General features: G+C 36.5%; 1 protein-coding gene across 26 annotated transcripts in view; it reads right to left on the bottom strand.

The window, feature by feature from the left end:
- The window catches only part of ICE2 (interactor of little elongation complex ELL subunit 2), a 70,688-nt gene extending 56,171 nt beyond the window's left edge, over positions 1-14,517 (bottom strand). For 12 of the 26 annotated variants that reach the window (XR_014810099.1, XR_014810112.1, XR_014810116.1 and 9 more), the window contains exons 1-5: positions 14,372-14,517; positions 13,279-13,422; positions 9,608-9,712; positions 2,930-3,191; positions 1,667-1,786 (exon numbers count right to left, since the gene is read on the bottom strand). Coding sequence is in view for 18 of the 26 variants with exons in the window: in XM_013992913.3 (XP_013848367.1) it covers positions 1,667-1,786; positions 2,930-3,191; positions 9,608-9,712; positions 13,279-13,307 (516 nt within the window). In the remaining 8 variants the exon portion in view is untranslated. Of the gene's footprint in view, positions 1-1,666; positions 1,787-2,929; positions 3,192-9,607; positions 9,713-13,278; positions 13,654-14,371 lie in introns of all 26 variants that reach the window. The other 14 variants (XR_014810131.1, XR_014810134.1, XR_014810135.1 and 11 more) reach the window with 3 other exon arrangements.
- Between the last annotated feature and the right edge of the window lie 4,192 nt (positions 14,518-18,709).

Below are 18,709 nucleotides of genomic sequence, written 5' to 3'. Positions count from 1 at the left end.
CCACATTAAAGAATTCTCTTCACATAAAATTCAAAAACAGGCAAAAGAAAGCTTGAACTACCAAAAAAAAATTTTTTTAAGGCATGGAAATTATCAACACCAAACTTGGTACAGAGATTATTTCTTCAAGGAGCAAAAATGTTCCTATCTAGGAGGAATACACAGGGGGCTTCTAGGTTACTGGCAATGTTATTTCTTGACTTGGAAGAGAGTTACATAGGTGCTTACTATATAATTATTTGTTAAACTGTATAAATTTTCTCCAAATACCTTTGAACATTGGTAAGTTACATTTCATAATATAAAATTAAAAGACAATCTCTTCCTGAGATAAGAAGCCATTTGAAAGCAGCAAAATGAGGGGATGTGATTTATGTTTTAAAACCATCATTCTGGTCATTTCTTGGGCACCATTAAAATAGGAACAGTTATAGCAACTGCACCATATGTTGCAGACAATGGTGAGTCTGCATTATAGTGCCTTTCCCATGTGGAGAAACATGACACTCCATTTGACTATATCATACATAGGTTCAGCAAAAAATGAAATTCTTCCTTTTATTTAGAATATTTATTCTTCTGGTTCATATTAACAAAAAAATTTCACCCTGGAGTTCCCACTGTGGTGCAATGGGATCAACAGCATCTCTGCAGCACAAGGACACAGGCTCTATCCTAGGCCCAACACAGTGGGTTAAAGAACCTGGCTTTGCCACACATGTGTCATAGGTTGCATCTGTGGCTCGAATATGATCCCTGGCCTGGGAATTCCACATGCTGTGGGGCAGCCAAAAAAAGAAAAAAAAAAGAAAGAAAAAGAAAATTTCACCTTTAAAAGTGGTTTTTTTTTGTTTTGTTTTGTTTAACTAATATCCTCTGCTGTCCTTCGATTTATAGTGACCAGTTTTTGTTTTTGTTTTTTTTTTTAAGTTGAGGTAAAACATCTGTAAAGCTTTTTATCATAACCATTTTTAAGTGTAGAGTTCAATACTATTAAGTGTATCACATTGTTTTGAATAGTGACTAGTTTTAAAAGCTTAGAAATATTCAGACTGGTGTTATTATTTGTAGATAAATTCTACTACAACTTCACCGTTAATAGTTACTAATTAAGTAGTGTACTCTAAATTTCTCCTACACTCACTGAAGGATGGTAGGTTAAAAGGAAGAGTGATTTACATGCTTTGCTAATAAATTTGCATGCATAATTTAAGTATAAAAAATTATTTGATGAAATTTATCATCTGTGGATATGGCTTGTTACCATGAAATACAAATTTATGTCATTAGGTTCTAAAGAATTACCCAGATTTTCAAGGACCAAGATAATTCCTTAAAACCCTATTCTCTCACAAGGGAAATTAGTGCATCAGATCAAACCATCCATATGAGTAAGAAATAACTCAAATATAAGAGTTGGATCATTAAAAGAAAAAAAATGTGACTATATTACAGTACATGATTTTGAGGTGTTAGTATTCCTATTATTTAAGTAGATGATGCACAACATTGTATATCAATTATAATAAAAAAATTTAAAATTAAAAAATAAATAAAAAATCTACCTACAATTCGGTCTCTAACTTGGTAATATTGATACTTGCATTTTAAAATGCTGCTGTTGCCTATGATCTGGCAGTTTAAATAAATGTAATTATTGTTTTACCTCTGTGAACAGACGAGCATCATCAGAAAGCATGTTATAATCCTGTGCACATTTCTTTGCAGAATTCTGCAGAAATTTTAGAAATTCAGTAACTTCTTCGCTCACATGTTTTTTCATATCCTGAGTTTTAAAAAAGTAGAAATATATTGGAATAAAATGCTTGGTTAAACATGATCACTTCTCAATCACTATGCTAATAATTTGGATTTAAGTATTATATCCAAAACAGTTTTTACAAAAAAAGTTAACTCCACAAAATAGAAAAGCTAATGACGAACACTACGATACATGATTAGGAATTAATAAGCTCATTTTAGAAAATGCTTTTAAATAAAGAAGGACAAACACTCAAATGGAAAAATAAACATACAACTAGGCAAGTTACAAAAGAAAAATTAGAAATGGCTTATGAACACATGGAAAATACTTATTTTCACTGTAACCACTATAAATTAATATAAAACAAGAAATCACCATTTCCTTCATATCATATTGGAGGCTTAAACGTTTTGCAGAGCCATTTACTCATGTGTAACTTCAGATTAAAGCCTTAAAATATATATATAGTTTTTGATCTGGTAATTATAAAGAATTTATCTCGGAGTTCCCGTCATGGCGCAGTGGTTAATGAATCCGACTAGGAACTATGAGGTTGCGGGTTCAATCCCTGGCCTTGCTCAGTGGGTCAAGGATCCAGCGTTGCCGTGAGTTGTGGTGTAGGTCGCAGATGCGACTTAGATCCTGAGTTGCTGTGGCTCTGGTGTAGGCCGGTGGCTATGGCTCCAATTAGACCCCTAGCCTGGGAATCTCCATATGCCAAGGGAGCGGCCCTAGAAAAGGCAAAGACAAAAAAAAAAAAAAAAAAAAAAAAGAATTTATCTCAAGGAAATAATCATAGATTTGATCAAAGAATTGTGATGTTCAGCACAGCATCACTTACATTCACAAATTGAGAATTTGGAGATTACTTAAGTATTAATTAAACATTTTAAAATGATTCAACAAGTAATGTAAAGTTCTACTGCTAGTATTAAATATGAAATGGAGGGAAATATACTCAAAAACTAGAGCAAAATGTCTGAACTATAAAAGAATCAATGATAGAATTATAGCACTAAGCCTCTGCTAATTAAATTTATATTTTTCATTTTTATTAACATTTTATTAACATCATTTACAAGCATAAAAGCAAATTTAAAATATTTCCTAACTTTTAAATACATTTTTTTTTTTTTAACTAAAGCTGAGGACTAGAATACATACCAAGTACTGCAAGTAGTCATTTTTATTTATTCCACCAGCTTTGGAATTCACAGGGGCTTTTGCATATTTAACCAACAAATCCACATAATTCCTCTGTTCTCTCTGTGAGAAACGAGAGAAACGAGGATAAGGAACTCTTGGTTTTGGAAGAAGAACCATTCCAACTGTGGTTTTAACTTTTTCCTTTGCTTGAGTTGCTGAACTAACTGCCGGCTCATTTTCTACAGAACTTGCTGAGGCATTCAAATTTTCTCCTATACGTCTGGAAAAAAAAAATACAATTTACAAGTATGTGCTTTTCACATGAAGATTACTATCATGAAACTTCATGATTCTCAATCACCAGGGAGAATATAGAGTGATTAACACAGTAAATTCTGGATTATTATCTAACTCTGCCACCTGCATTTTGATGTTTAGCCATTTGGTATAAATTACGTATTCTGCAGAATAGGATTTATTACAAGTTTACCTTCAATTATCTGATGGAGAAGAGGAGGCATACTCCTTAGAAAAGATACTCAATTTGGAAGTTTTTCCACTTTATTAAAGAGGGATAAATCACTCCTGCCAACTGCAAGTATTCTATGTTTATGTTTTATTATAATGCAAGTTGTTTAATACTTAAATTCTTAAATATGATGTATCAGTTAAGGTGGTGAACAAAAGCCACATGGATTTATGAGGTCACAAACCTGAAGTTTACAAATTCACAGAGATTCTAAATTTTTGGTTTTCTCTGCTTTAATTATCTTGAGAATTAAAAAAATATTCCAAGCAGTATGATATATCTTATGAAAGCAATAGTGGTTTCAGAAAAGTTATATAATCCTCTATCATTCACGTACATGACTAAGTCTATGGAAATGTCTTTATACTTTGTACAGATATAAAAGAGAAATTCTGGCATATCTATAATGAAAGGTACTAGGGGAGAAAGAAGTGAGTAGCTAGAAACCCTGTTACCATATTTGCATATGACGTGTAACCCCCAATTTTGTTTTAAAAAAATCACCTTACTACTCCAAGTAAGGTATATGAACACAAATTTCTTATCCTGTATGTAACTTGTCTCTATTTCTGCTATTCAGTGTTGTAATCTGCATTTTTAATAAGAGAGTCTTAAAGCGCACGCACACACACACACACACACACACACACACACACACACACACACGAATCTACATTCGCTTAGCTTCTACATCTTTAATTTCTACTATTGTTCCCTATGATTTAGTTCCAAACTAAACGATAACCCATTAGGAAGGGGAACTAATGGAAGGATGAATAACTGTTGATTCATTTTTCATTCCTCCATTCATTAATATTTATTTTGAGTGACTACCATGTGCCAGCCCTATGCTGGGCACTGGACATACAACCAACATTGAGCATGATACAGTCTCTACTCCTCAGCACCTTATCTAGTGGATTAGACAAATGAATGGGGAAGGAAGAAAAGTAAATATGTACAGCAATATAATGCAGCTATGTCCATCTCAGGCTTCCAAACTGTACATATTGAATAGGTGACTAGGAAGAATTCTAAGGACATCGAAATCAAGGATTAAGATGGAGAAAGGGGAAGGGAAAGAAATACCCAGAGCAGTAGTTCTCATAAGGTATTAATTCCCTCAGGGCATTCTGGAAGCCTGTGGGGACATCCGGGTTGTCCAAAGTAGAAGAATTAAAGGCATTTAGAGGTAAGGAATACTAGATTTCTGTAATATATGACAGTGTCCTGAATAACTTTCAGAGATCATTTCAGGCTTCCTCTGAAATGATATACATACAATAATATACAAATAAGTGTGGTCTGTTATTACTTAGACCTAACAATACATTTTTATCTTTTATTTTTCTTATGATTCTTTTATAGTGTAGTTTATCTTACTTCTCTTAAATCCAATCTTACACATTTTAGCCAGTGCACCTATTTCCCTTATCTTCTAGTATAGCAGTATCTATTACAATACATAAGATATATTATTTTCCTTTTATTTTACATTTATTTATCTAAAACATTATTTTAAAATATTATGTCTGTGGCTACTATTATTTATGAATTTCATTTCATAGTAAATAAAGTGTTTTATTAACAACTGCTATGAAAAGTAGGAGAGTTTCAAACTAATAAAGTTGTTCTCAAATTTATTAATTTGAGAATTACCAATCTAGATCTGGAAAAGGGTGTGTTAATCCCTAAAACTGGCAATGATTTGCTTTAAATTAAATTGACTTTAAATACTAGAATGAAGATGGTAAAAAAACAAAAACAGAAACAAAAAAACCCTCCAAAATCCTTTTAAAAAAAAGGACTTTGAGCCCCAGAATAAGGCAAATTATTTAAGACTACTCTTCTAGAGCTAAGAACAACAACAACAACAAAAAAAACAACAACAAAAAAACTCATCAAGAGAGCAGGTTAGTGAATGGAAAAAGAATTTTGGAAATTAAGACAAGGATCCTTAGATTGGTTCCTAAAAAATAAAGCAGGTGAAAGAAGACACACTTAGCTACTAAAGTTTCTCCAATAACTGCATAAAAATAAGCATATTTTAGGTTAACAAAATGAATATTAACTGCTGATCTTGGGAGAAATGTATTACAGCAAATTGATTTCTCACTAGAAAATGTCATGAGAGCTATTCAAACCTAACAGTATTGTGTCCGCAACTCTTAACAATACTGCTTCACAGCTGTCTCCCTGAATATGAGAACATGTCTGTCCTTGTGGCACAAACTGGCAAATTTAATTAAGCTGCTGCAGCAACAAGATGCTGACTCAGATATGCCAGAGTAGGAATGTCAAGAAATTCTAGCAGTTTAAATTGGCTACATTCAGCAAAGAATGAAATGGCAGCACATCAAGATCATTTCTGTGTGCAGTGCTGTCAAAATCTTCATCAGGGTGCAAGCCAAAAGCATCTGACAGGTTTTTCTATCTACATTTACGGCATTATATTTTATTTAAGTTGATGGTTTGAAGTTTTTCCCCTTCATTTTGTCAACTACCCATTCTCCTTTTTTACTTTAAGTTTCTATGAAAAGAGTGCAGAATTCAAAACTTTTAGTTTCCTATGCTTTAGGTCTCCTGGTTTAGGTAGCTTCGTGAAGTAGCATTTGGAAATGGAGCTTCTAACCTTCATCTACACTCTATTTGTACCTCCTAAACTTGATGTACTTCTCTATATTAAAATTTTTTCTTCTTTTTTATTTGAAGCTACTTTCCCCTTTGTTGACTTAAAACTCAGTTACAAATATCCATAGCCAGAAAATTATTTTTAAAAAGCATAATTTTACCTTGTAGTGGAGTGAGAAGGGTTAAATCCTATCTTTGAAAGTACCATGATTGGAGGTTATTAACATTTTTTCAAATGTGTTATTTATAGAACACAAAAAAATGCAAAATTAGGGCTAGTAAATTTATATTCTTCCTAGTTTTTCCACTAAGAAAACAGTGGTGATTTGACGTAGTCTGAAAATCTGTTCTTACTGCCATTAAACTAACAGCAAAAAAAAAGACTAGAAACATGAAATCAATAATGTGTCTTTATTTCTTCTATACTAAAAGGTATAATATACTAATAAATTATTTTATGTTACAGAGAAATCTAAAGAAAAACAATTATTATAAGAAAAAAAATTTTAGGTGTTAAGTGTATTCAATTTACATATGATGTCCTCCCCCATATGTATTTCTCCCTTATGTATTCCATATGACTATAACCCACATTTGGGATATGCTGAATAGAATCGGACTCAAAAAGAACCATAGAATAATTAAGAAGCAGGAGTAGGATGATGAAGATTACTGTTAGAAATTTTTAGTCTGAAAAGCTGAGGCTGAGATAAGAGTTAATTTTTTTTTAAGGGTAAAGATATATGTGCACTAATTCCCAGGACACTGGAATTGGTAGGTGTTCTATGATTCAAGTAAACAAAGGCAATTCTTGAATTGATAGTAGGTTTTTTGTTTGTTTGTTTTTTCCTTTTAGGGACGCACCTGCGGCATGTGGAGTTTCCCAGGCTAGGGGGCGAATTGGAGCTGTAACTGATGGCCTTCACCACAGTCACAGCAATGCCGGATTTGAGCCATGTCTGCGACCTACAGCACAGCTCACGGCAATGCCGGATCCTTAACCCACTGAGAGAGGCCAGGGATCGAACCTGTGTCCTCATGGATACTAGTCAGATTAATTTCCACTGAGCCACCACGGGAACTCCGAATTGATAGTAAGTTCTAAGAAATTAGTTATCTCCAAGAAACGATACAAGTTGAATTTTAAAAAATAGCTTTTGAAAAATATCTACAGATGCACATAGTGACAGGGAATCTTATTGTTTTAACCTTCTGCAGTTGATATTAGCAAAGACATTGTAATTATGCACCTTGGCAAGAAATGTTGCTCCTGAGATTACCTCTTTAAAAAGTTTATTTTTGAAAATGTCTTTTTAATACAACTTCTGCTTGCCTTTATGTGAACTTACCTATTCATCTGATGGAATAAAAACAAAACAAAACAAAACAAAAAGCCACACTTGTTTCTTTAGTGTTTGATGGCAATCTGAAAACATCTATAAAAATTAAAGTCAGACACACCCTCCTCTCCTAGGAACTTATCTTTATACTGGATATATAAAAAGGATGCTGGGGAGTTCCCTTGTGGTGCAGTGGATTAAGGATCATCACTGAAGCAGCTCGGGTCGCTGCTATGGTGTTGGTTTGATCCCTGGCTAGGGAACTTCCACATGCCATGGGCATGGCCAAAATAAATAAATAAATACGTAAATGCTCATTGTTTATAACAGCAAAGAAATGGAGACAAACTAAATGAATATCCAAGGAAGCAATTAATTGATTCCACTCAGAAATACCACAGTCAGCAGAAAACTAGGAAAGTGAGACATCTCCATAGTCAAGAGCTCACTGATTCTGAGAGGAGCAGTTTTAGTAGCCTAAGGAGGGTAGAAAGCAGATTAGAGTGTGATGTTTAATGAGAGCAAGAGGAAATGGATGTGCAGTAAGGGCAGGTTGTTTTTTTAAAAAAATCTTTTTAAAATCAATTTTCTAAATCTGCTTTTTAGCTGGAAAGCTTAATCCTTTCAAAGTAACCATTGATGGGAAAGGACTTAGTAGTGTATTACTAGTTGTGTTAACTGTTTTCTGTATGTCTTATAGCTTTTTTGTCCCTCATTTCCTCCCAGCAAGCATAGATAAGTCTTTAAAGAAGTCTAAGTACAATGAGAGAAGAGGTAAGAAAGTAACTAGGAGTGAAGGTGGAATCCAGGGATTGAGGCAGGAAAAACTTGATGATGTTGAAATATTGATCAAGAGAGAACAGAGATAGGAGTAAGGGGATGCTAACTGAAAGAAAGGGTACTGAAAAAGCAGGAAGAGGTGGGGTTCCATTCCATGCAGAGGCTGGAAATATGCTTCCTCCACTGCAAAAGGTGTAGAAAAAAGATGAAGTAAATATGAGCTCCCCAAAGGGAGCTCCCTAATTCCCCATTTTGCATCTTTTCACACCCTGCCAGTAAACTTGATTACTTAGCTTCAAGGTTCATCCACAATAGAGTAGAAACAGTGGATCACAAAAGAAACAAGAGCTGTTATAGGCAGGGAAGCAGGAAGAAGAGAAAATTACCACTTAATAGGTATTTTCATACCAGAAAGGAGGAAAACCTCTATGGCAATTTGGCAATATATATATATATATATTTTTTTTTGTCTTTGTTGTTGTTGTTGTTGTTATTGTTGCTATTTCTTGGGCCGATCCCGCGGCATATGCAGATTCCCAGGCTAGGGGTTGAATCGGAGCTGTAGCCACCGGCCTACGCCAGAGCCACAGCAATGCGGAATCCGAGCCGCGTCTGCAACCTACACCACAGCTCACGGCAACGCCGGATCGTTAACCCACTGAGCAAGGGCAGGGACCGAACCCGCGACCTCATGGTTCCTAGTCGGATTCGTTAACCACTGCGCCACGACGGGAACTCCTGGCAATATATATTAAAATATAACATGTTTATAGAGTCTGACTAAACAATCCAATTTTCGATGAATTTATCTTACAGAAATAATTACAAGAAGTTCATTCAATGTTACTGTTTCAAATTACAAAAAAAAGAGGAACACAAACATTTTGCAAGGAAGGACTAGCTAAAAGAATTAAAAGTATCTCTGAAAAATAAAGTAATATGTAACCATTAAGATTAAGCTTACTGATCTCTGGTGGCCTAGTGGTTAAGGATTTGGCATTATCATTCCTGTGGATCAATCTGATACCTGGCCTGGGAACTTGTGCACGCCACAGGTGTGGTCAAAAAAATCTAAAGAAGATTGAACTAATGAAGGGGTATAAAATGCCCAAAATAATATTTTAAATGAAAAAAGAAAACCGCAAAACAGTTTCATAATGTTTACAGTATTTTATAGTATTTATAGTATGATCCCATTTTTTAAAAAAAGGTATTTGTTCATGTGTGGAGAGAGGTCCAAAATGACGGATATATTAACAAAAAGTGGTCATTTTGGGGTATTGGGTTTCTCTATTTTCTAATTTTTACATTCCTATAACTTGAATGTTTAATAGTGGATATAGTTAGATATGAAACTTTAACTATCAGAAAAACAACAATCAAAAATGGAAATAACCAAATAAATAAACATATTACCTGTTAGATAAAATATACAGTTCTTTTAAACTTGGAGCCATGGAATGATCCTTATAATTTTCTCGAGAGAAAAATGTCTTAAGGCCATTTTTTGGGGAAACATCCCTATAAAACAAAGTAATTTATGTGAATTTGACAATTTAAAAACTCATAGTAGATTAAGAAGCATAATGATACAACTGTAGTTTATAACAGAAGGTCCCCTATATCCCCTCCCCAGAAAACTACCTCTTAATAATTTTAATTTCATGTGTCAGATGTGTGAGTTTAGATGTTTTACTTTCTGGACAGCATTTACCCTAGGCCCATTCCGAAATTCTCCAATTCCAAGAACCAGCCTTGCTTTTTGCTTCAGTATCCATCAGAGATATTCGAGAGTTAAAGATAGAATAGATTGAAGTATCACAAAGGGTCTATCAGGGCAAGGCTCACCTCAGGCTGTCTGGCATAATATTAAGATATTTGATTGCTGAAAGAAAATGCTTCCCAACCTATTTCTGTTTCATTCATTATTGTGCTAGGCCAAAAAGACACCATAAAGATCGATTATCCAATTATTTTTAACTTGGCAAATGTGACAAATGTGTGCCTCTACTAAAACCACTTGTAAGGTCACATATAATTTTCCATTTATAACTAATTTATAGACTAATATATTAGAGTCAATGCTTTCCATATAGTAAGTACCCAATAAATGCTGGTTGAATGAAAGAATTTAAAAATTAAAAATATTGAGAAACATTAATCTAGGGTGTACAAGGATTGGTAGGCTTCTGTAGAAAATGGACAGTTCCAGGGGCTATAATACTATGTTAAGGCTCTAAACCATATTTGGTTTCACAATGTCAATGGCATAGAAGAACAGCAGTGCAGCATTTGAACACATTCTTAACGGCAAGGTACATAAATGTTCATGCATCTAAAAACTTAAAGTAAATTAATCAAATGGCAACTTGTGGCTGGCTCATTCCTAAAACAGGAAATTCTAGCATATTTGTTCCCAACTCATTTCTTACTATTTTTTAAAGCTGTCTATCTAAAAAAACAAGGATTAAGGTACAAATGATAAAATTAAAATATCTTATTTGTTATATGTCAGATAGTTTCTTATTACTTGTTATGGTACTATACCTATGACATCTCATTAAATTCTCAAGTTTCTGCATAACATAAAAAAACAAAGTGATGGACCTCAGGAATCGTGAACTCCTTGGAGGAAGGGTAATAAACAAATACTTACTGAGCAGGTAGTGATTTTATTTACTTGATAAGTTTGACATGTTATACTTTGTAAATTTAAGGTGTACTGTGTGTTACATTGATAACATTTCTACATTGTAATAAGATTGCCAGTGAAGGAATATTTATTACATTACATCACTACAGACAACACTATTGTCTATTTTCATTATACTGAAGCACTTACTGATCGAATCTTGAGTCTGGTAATATTTTAGTCATCTTTGTAATCTCATGTAACTTTTGTATTCTCCTCTGCTAGCAACCTTCTTTGCTAGCAAAGAGTAGATGCTCAGTAAATGTGTGTCATATTGATAAAAAGCAGCACCTACATTTCTACAATGCCACTATATTACTTAATAGAGTTCTCTATTTGTGAAGTTCTCCAACACTTTTAAAATCAGTCTGTGCCATATGGATCAATGGAACAGAATAGAGAGCCCAGAAATAAGCCCACACACCTACAGTCAACTAATCTTCAACAAAGGAGGCAAGAATATAAAATGGGAAAAAGTCTCTACAGCAAGTGGTGCTGGAAAGCATGTAAATCAATGAAATTAGAACACACCCTCACACCATGAAAAAAATAAACTCAAAATGGCCTAAAGACTTAGACATAAGACATGATACCATAAAACTCCTAGAAGAGAACATAGGCAAAATATTCTCTGACAAATCGTACAAATGCTTGTTTAGATCTCCCAAGGCAATAGAAATAAAAACAAAACTAAACAAATGAGACCTAATCAAACCTACAACCTTTGCACAGCAAAGGAAACCATAAACAAACCCAAAAAGTCAACCTACAGAATGACAGAAAATATCTGCAAACAATGCAACCAATGGGACTTAATCTCCAAAATAAACAAACAACTCATGTAACAAAACAATAAAAAAAAAAAAATCAAAAAATGTGCAGAAGACATTCCTATCATGGCTTAGCAGTAATGAACCTGACTAGTATTAATGACGACGCAGGTTCAATCCCTGGACTCGCTCAGTGGGTTAAGGATCTGGCACTGATATTTATTACAGTTGCTGTGGCTATGGTGGAGGCCGGCAGCTGTAGCTCTTATTCAACCCCTAGCCTGGAAACTTCAATATGCTCCAAGTGCAGCCCTAAAAAGCCAATAAAATAAAATAAAATATAGGGGGCAGAAGACCTAAACTGACACATGAAAAGATGCTCAACATCACTAATTATCAGAAAAATGCAAATCAGCACTACAATGAGGCACCATCTCACAATGGTCAGAATATTAAAAAGTCTGTAAGTGCTGGAGAAGGTGTGGAGAATATGGAACCCTCCTACAATGCTAGTGGGAATGTAAGTTAGTACAACCACTATGGAAAACAGCATGGAGGCTCCTCAGAAAACTAAAGATACAATTATCATATAATCCAGACAAAACTATCATTCAAAAAGACACATGTACTCCTATGTTCACAGCAGCACTACTGACAGTAGCTAAGACATGGAAACAACGTAAAGGTCCACTGACAGATGAATGGATTAAAAAGATGTGATATGTACATATACAGATATATATACATACACGTGCACACACACACACACACACACACACATATACAACGGACTACTACTCAGCCATGAGAGAAGAACAAAATAATGCCATGAATAGCCACATGGATACAACTAGAGATTATCATACTAAGATTATCAGAAAAAGAAAGACAAATACCGTATAATATCACTTATATGTGGAATCTAAAACATGGCACAAATGAACCTGCTTACAAAACAGAATCACAGACATAGAGAACAGACTTATAGTTTCCAAAAAGAGGGGACAGGAGAGGGATGGACTGGGAGTTTGGAGTTAGTAAATGCAAACTGCTGCATTTAGAATGGATAAACAACAAGGTCCAACTCTATGGCACAGGGAAGTTGATCCAATCTCCTGGAATAGAGCATGATGGAAAAGAATATAAAGAAGTATGTATATATATGTATAACTCAGTTGCTTTGCTGCTGCACAGCAGAAATTGGCACACTGTAAATCAACTATACTTTAATAAAAATAAATAAAATACGGTTTATGCATTTATATCATCACTTGATATAGATTCCAATCTAACAAAAAAGGCTTGTCTATTCTTAAAAAGAGTCTATTCTTATATAGAAATGGGCTAGGATCTTGAACACAAAAAAATTCCACTATCTTACTTCACTAAGACCAACAATAAATACATGATGAAGTTATACCTAGAAGCAATCTAAGTGGTGAATTGTTTTCACTTTAGGAGAGAAGTGCTCAGAAGGCGAAGATGAGAATGGGTTAAGTTCTAAGCCACTGAACTTATCCTCTTTCTGTTTCCTCCAAATCTCTCCAGGCCAGACACCCTCCTTTCCTAATCCAGCCACCAGAGCCACTTCAATCTTTAGGAGATTACAAACAGATGTAACTCACCAGTTCAGCCTTGGTTCACCCATGGCCATCACGGAGCTCTTACTCCTAGATTTCTGCTTCCCTCTGGTTCACAAAGTTCACAATTCTGCTGCCTGGTAGTGCAGGTGCCTGAGAAGGCAGGATTTCTCTAGAATTTACACTCAACTGAGGAAAAACAAAAGGTCAAGATTAAAAGCAGGTGATTGGCCGGGCCAGACACTGTTAACTCAGGTGAAGCAAGAACCTGTTCCTACCACCGGTTCTCAACTTAGATATCTAAATTAGAAAACAGCAGACAGAGGAACATTCCTAAGGTCTTTCAGACAGAGCAGCGAGGCTGATGGAGGATCAGTTTTTCTCCATTTAACTTGTTCCAGGAGGGTCTCAGGACACTGTCTGAAGAAATAAGACCAAAACAGAATGGTGTTCTCATTGCTCACATACTAGATCACCTGAGGGCATGGGGTTCGGTCTCAACTCAGCTCCCCAACTTGATTCTCTTACTGCCAAAATAAATCTTGCTTCCAAGATTTTCCCAACCCTATACTGTTAGGAAGCAGATTCTGGCAAACGACACGGGACCAAAGTTCTCTATCAAGAATCTTTCCAAGAAAACCACACTTTTGAGACTGACGTCCAGATAACTTATGGGACACTGTGACACTTCACAGGATCACTCAGAGGAATCACCAGGACTATAAATCTGCCCTGAACACTCCCACTGCCTGCTCAGTGCTTCTCTTGCCAACCCGGGCAGAGTGATAAGCAGAGTTTGTAAGCAACAAGCAGTCAAGTGCAGGAGTAGATCTCTGCGGAGTGGGCCGGCCTCACTTCACCCACCTCACCCACTCACCGGCTCCCACTTCTGCCCAGTGTGGGGCTGGGGCCGGAGAGCCGATGAAGGTAGAAGGATGGCTGAGGGAAAGGGGACCAAGGGAGAATTATGATTCCAGGAAGGCAGTAAAGCCGCGAGCAAAGCCGGGGGAGGGGGCCGCCCCAGCACTGGTGCGGAGGTTCCTGGCCCGGACGAGGGGCCGCCATGTTCTGTTCTCCCGCCCGTCACGAACCCGCCCTCCCCACCGCGTCTCCGCCGCAGAGCAGCCTTTCAGCCCACCTCGTGGTCCGCGGCGGCTTGGGCGCGGGCCGCGAACCGCAGACAACTCACACACCCCCCCACCACCACACGCCTCTCACTGTCGAGCGCCCCTCGGGAAGGCCTTATTTAAAGGAGGTGGCCGCGCCGCCTCGGCCCTGCGTAATGACATCATCAGAGAGGTGGTGGGCGGGGCCCTGCCACTGGAAAGGACCGTCCCCCCACCCCTTCCCGCTTACTCCTGGTAGTTCAGTTGGAAACTGTAACACGCTTTTCTGAAGTACACCTGGCTGAAGGGGCCGGTGCTGTGTACTGTCCTAGAACGTCCTCTGCTTTGAGGGGAATCATAAACTGGAAGGAGGACAGACGACAAGTACAGTACTGGAAAGACCCAGACTTGGTTATGCCCTTATGCAAGTGTCTGTCTTACTCCTAATCAATAAAGTGGAGATAGTACGATCACCTACTTAGTAGGGTTTTAGAAAGGAGTAAATGAAGTAAGGGAGGAAGCTGTGCTCAGCACTGTACATGGCACATAGTCGCACTCCTATTCCATTCTCCTCCCATTTTATTTTATTTTACTTTATTATTATTACTATTATTTTTTAGGGCCACACCTGCATCATATGGAAGTTTCCAGGCTAGGAGACTAATGGAACTGCAGCTGCTGGCCTACACCACAGCAATGCAGGATCTGAGAAGCATCTGCGACTACAGCTCATGGCAAGGCCAGATCCCTAACCCACTGAGCGAGGCCAGGGATCAAACCAGCATCCTCATGGATGCTAGCCCAATTCCTTAACCACTGAGCCACATCGGGAACTCCCTCTCCTCACATTTTAGGTGACACTATCCACCAGCAGTCACTCTGGCTCTCACACTAGTTTTATTTCCATTCATCCAGCAAAGATTTATTGAGCACTTACAATTTGTGCTTGGTACTGCATAGCATAGGACTCAGGCCCAATATGGGCTTTTCCAAGAGCTTTTGATCATTGGGAATCTAAGATATACACATTAAATAATTGATTACAAAAAGAAATAGAAAGTGATATGCTGTAGAAGAGAGTTATTATAGAAAAGGTAGTGTGAGTTCAGAGAGGGAGAGAAATTACTAGTGAGAGGGATAGAAAGCAGATTTGAATAGCTAAAGACATCTACTGAGTACTTACATATCAGCTACCACATTGGGCACTTGACATGTCAGCTCATTTGAAGAATTTAAAGTATGTGGGTTATGTGAAAGGACATTCTAGACAGAGACCAGCACAAAGAGCTGCATAAACCTCTTACATGAACAGAGTACAGTTTGTATGCTAGCAGGAAAGCCTGTTCTAAATTTAGAATGATTTCTGATACTTTTTAAAATTATGTTTACCTAAGAATTATGCTTATGCTAAAAATCTCCCTTGAGTACAGGCAGTTTAGGTAGTTTATTTTGCCTGCCATGCAAGGTCTCTGAAAGTGTGGTAGAGGGAAGATGTTTGGAAAAATAGGTTAGGACCAGACCATAGAAGACCTTATAAACCAGACTAAGGATTTTAAATTTATTTTCTAAGAAATGCAATGCTGTGTGGAGAGGGAAGCTTATAAGTAGAGGAATGACACAATCAGAATTTCTATGTTTTAGGATGTTTATCTGGAATTGTACTGAATGAGTTGTAGGAAGAGGCCAGTAGTTAGGAGACAGTGCTTGCAGGTGCTTACAAATCAACTGGTGCAGTGCCTAGCACCATGGGGTAGCATTTCTAATTAGGTGAGTGACAGTGATACATATACTAGGGTACAGGTAGACATCAAGGCAGTGTAGAAGTTTAAGTGTTGAGTACCATCCTGCAAAGTGTGTAGTCAGTGTTGGGAGTCCTGTCCTAGTCTTCAGCCACTGCTCAAGAATATTGCTCAAGAATTGTTCAAGCACTCATGCTGCTGGGGTGCATCAGCCCATACTGGTGTGGTATGTTAATATCACCAGACAGGGCCTGTGTTGAGATTATAGTGCATCGTTAAACAGCATGCTCTGGCTTAGTGTATCTGAGTTCTGATGCTTGCAAGATAGCATACAGAATCACAGTTTTAGAGCCAGAAGGAACTTTGGAGATATCTAGTCCAACTCTCTCGTTTTCCTGATGAGGAGACTGAGGACTACATTGTCAAGCGACTTTTCCAACATTACATGATCAATGAAAAGGCTGATACTGCAAGTCAGTCCTCATAACTTTTTTGCTATTTCAATATATTAAATATGTACATCCTTTATTCCTGAAAATATCTATTTTCAGGTGTAATCTATGTACCATAAAATTCACCCATTTTAGTTGGTTATCACGCCCTGATTTTTAGTAAGTATACAGTTTTTCGATTGTTTATCTTTTTAGGGCTGCACCCGCAGCATTTGGAAGTTCTCAGGCTAGGGGTCGAATCGGAGCTGCAGCTGCTGGATCCAAGCCACAACTCCGGATCCGAGCCACATCTTTGACCTACACCACAGGTCACAGCAATGCCGGATCCTTAACCAACTGGGAAAGGCCAGGGATTAAACCTGTGTCCTCATGGATACTGGTTGGATTCATTACCCCAGAGCCACAATGGCAACTCCAAGTGTACAGTTTTGCAACCATCAGCACTACCAAGTTTTAGAATATTTCCATTGCCCTGAAAAACCTTGCATGCTCATTTACAGTTAATCTCTCTTCCCACTCCAGCTCCAGGCCAACACGAAGCTGCTTTGTGATTCTACAGACTTGACTGTTCTGGAAATTTCATGTAAATGAACTCATATAATATACGGTGTTTCATGTCTGGATTCTTTCTCCCATTTTTGAGGATCATCCATGTAGTAGCAGGTATCACTAGTTGTTTTTTTGCTGAATAGTAGCACATTTATGTATATGCCCCCTTTTGCTTTCAACACTTAATGGATGTTAGATGGTTTCCGCTTTTTGGCCATCATGAATAATATTGGTGTGAACATTTGTATACAGGTCTTTGTGTTTTCATTTCCCTCGGACAGACACCTAGGAATAGAATTGTTGGGTTGTATGGTAAATTTGTATTCAACTTTTTAAGATACTGCCAAACTGTTTTCCAAAGTGATAGTTACATGTTATTCTGTAGATATTCAAGCAGAAGGACAATTTGGTCTCCATTTCTGCTAAACTGAGAAATAAGCAAACTCAAAAGTTGAATGAGAAGCCAATTTCATTTTGACAGAATTTATAACAGTAGGTACTCATTTTGAGTTTATCAAATGATTCATTGGACCAATATTTCAAAAGGAACTCTTAAAACTGCAAGCACTTGGCTAAAGTGAAATTATCAGAGCTGTTATTACATGTATATTTCTTCTTGTAGACCAAATCAAGATAAAGAAACATGTGTGATCATCTATTTTTTATCAGTACCCAGTTATTTTCCTACCCCTTAGCTAACGAGCTTCCTTTGCTTGATTTGGGGTGAACTTGGCCTTAGAGAGTTTATGGCTGGTAACTGCTTTACCCATGGAATTGTTTCATGAATTTATAATCATCCATAAGGTCCTTTCAAAGTGAGAATCCAGAAATAGCCCTCTAGCAAAGAGGTTTCAATCTGGTAATGGATTCAGAGACTAATGGGGGAAATGTTGCCAATAGTAGTTTGTTCAAATCAGGCTTTTCAGCAATAAATGGTATTTCAAGTGGGGAGGGATTTAGCATTACTCCTGAAAAAATACTGGCTATGCTGCATCTAGGATATGCTGTGTCAGAACAGAATGGCCACAGTTTTCAAATTATTCAGAAGATAATATTTTCTACAGTATATTTTGCTGTATTCTGTATAACATGGTCTCTGGGCTAAAAAGGAGACCAGCAATAATTGTTCATCTGAATGCTGGTCTTAAAAAAATTTTTTTTTTATTGAAGTATAGTTGATTTAAAATGTTGTGTTAGCTTCTGGTATACAGCAAAGTGATTCATATATATATATACATATATATGAATTATATATATTTCCATATTCTTTTTCACTTTGGTTTATTACAGGGATATTGAATATAGTTTCTGCTGTTCTACAGTAGGACGTTGTTGTTTATCTATTTTATATATAATTGTTTATAGCTGCTAATCCCAAACTCCTAATTTATCCCTCCTCTACCCCTTTTTTCACTTTGGTAATCATAAATTTGTTTTCTTTGTCTATGAGTATGTTTTTATTTTTATAAATAACTTCACTTGTGTATTTTAGATTCTACATATAAATGATATCATATGGTATTTGTCTTTCTCTGACTTACTTCACTTAGTATGATAATCCTTACACCCATCCATGTTGCTATGGCAAAATTTCATTCTTTTTTTTTTTTTTTTTTTTGTCTTTTGTCTT

The sequence above is a fragment of the Sus scrofa genome, chromosome 1, assembly GCF_054392235.1.
Source record: "Sus scrofa isolate SSC_HxYL_T2T_F1_AM1 chromosome 1, Sscrofa_HxYL_maternal_Yorkshire_Landrace_v2.0, whole genome shotgun sequence".
Lineage (NCBI taxonomy): Eukaryota > Metazoa > Chordata > Mammalia > Artiodactyla > Suidae > Sus > Sus scrofa.
This window is presented reverse-complemented; position numbering and strand designations above follow the sequence as displayed.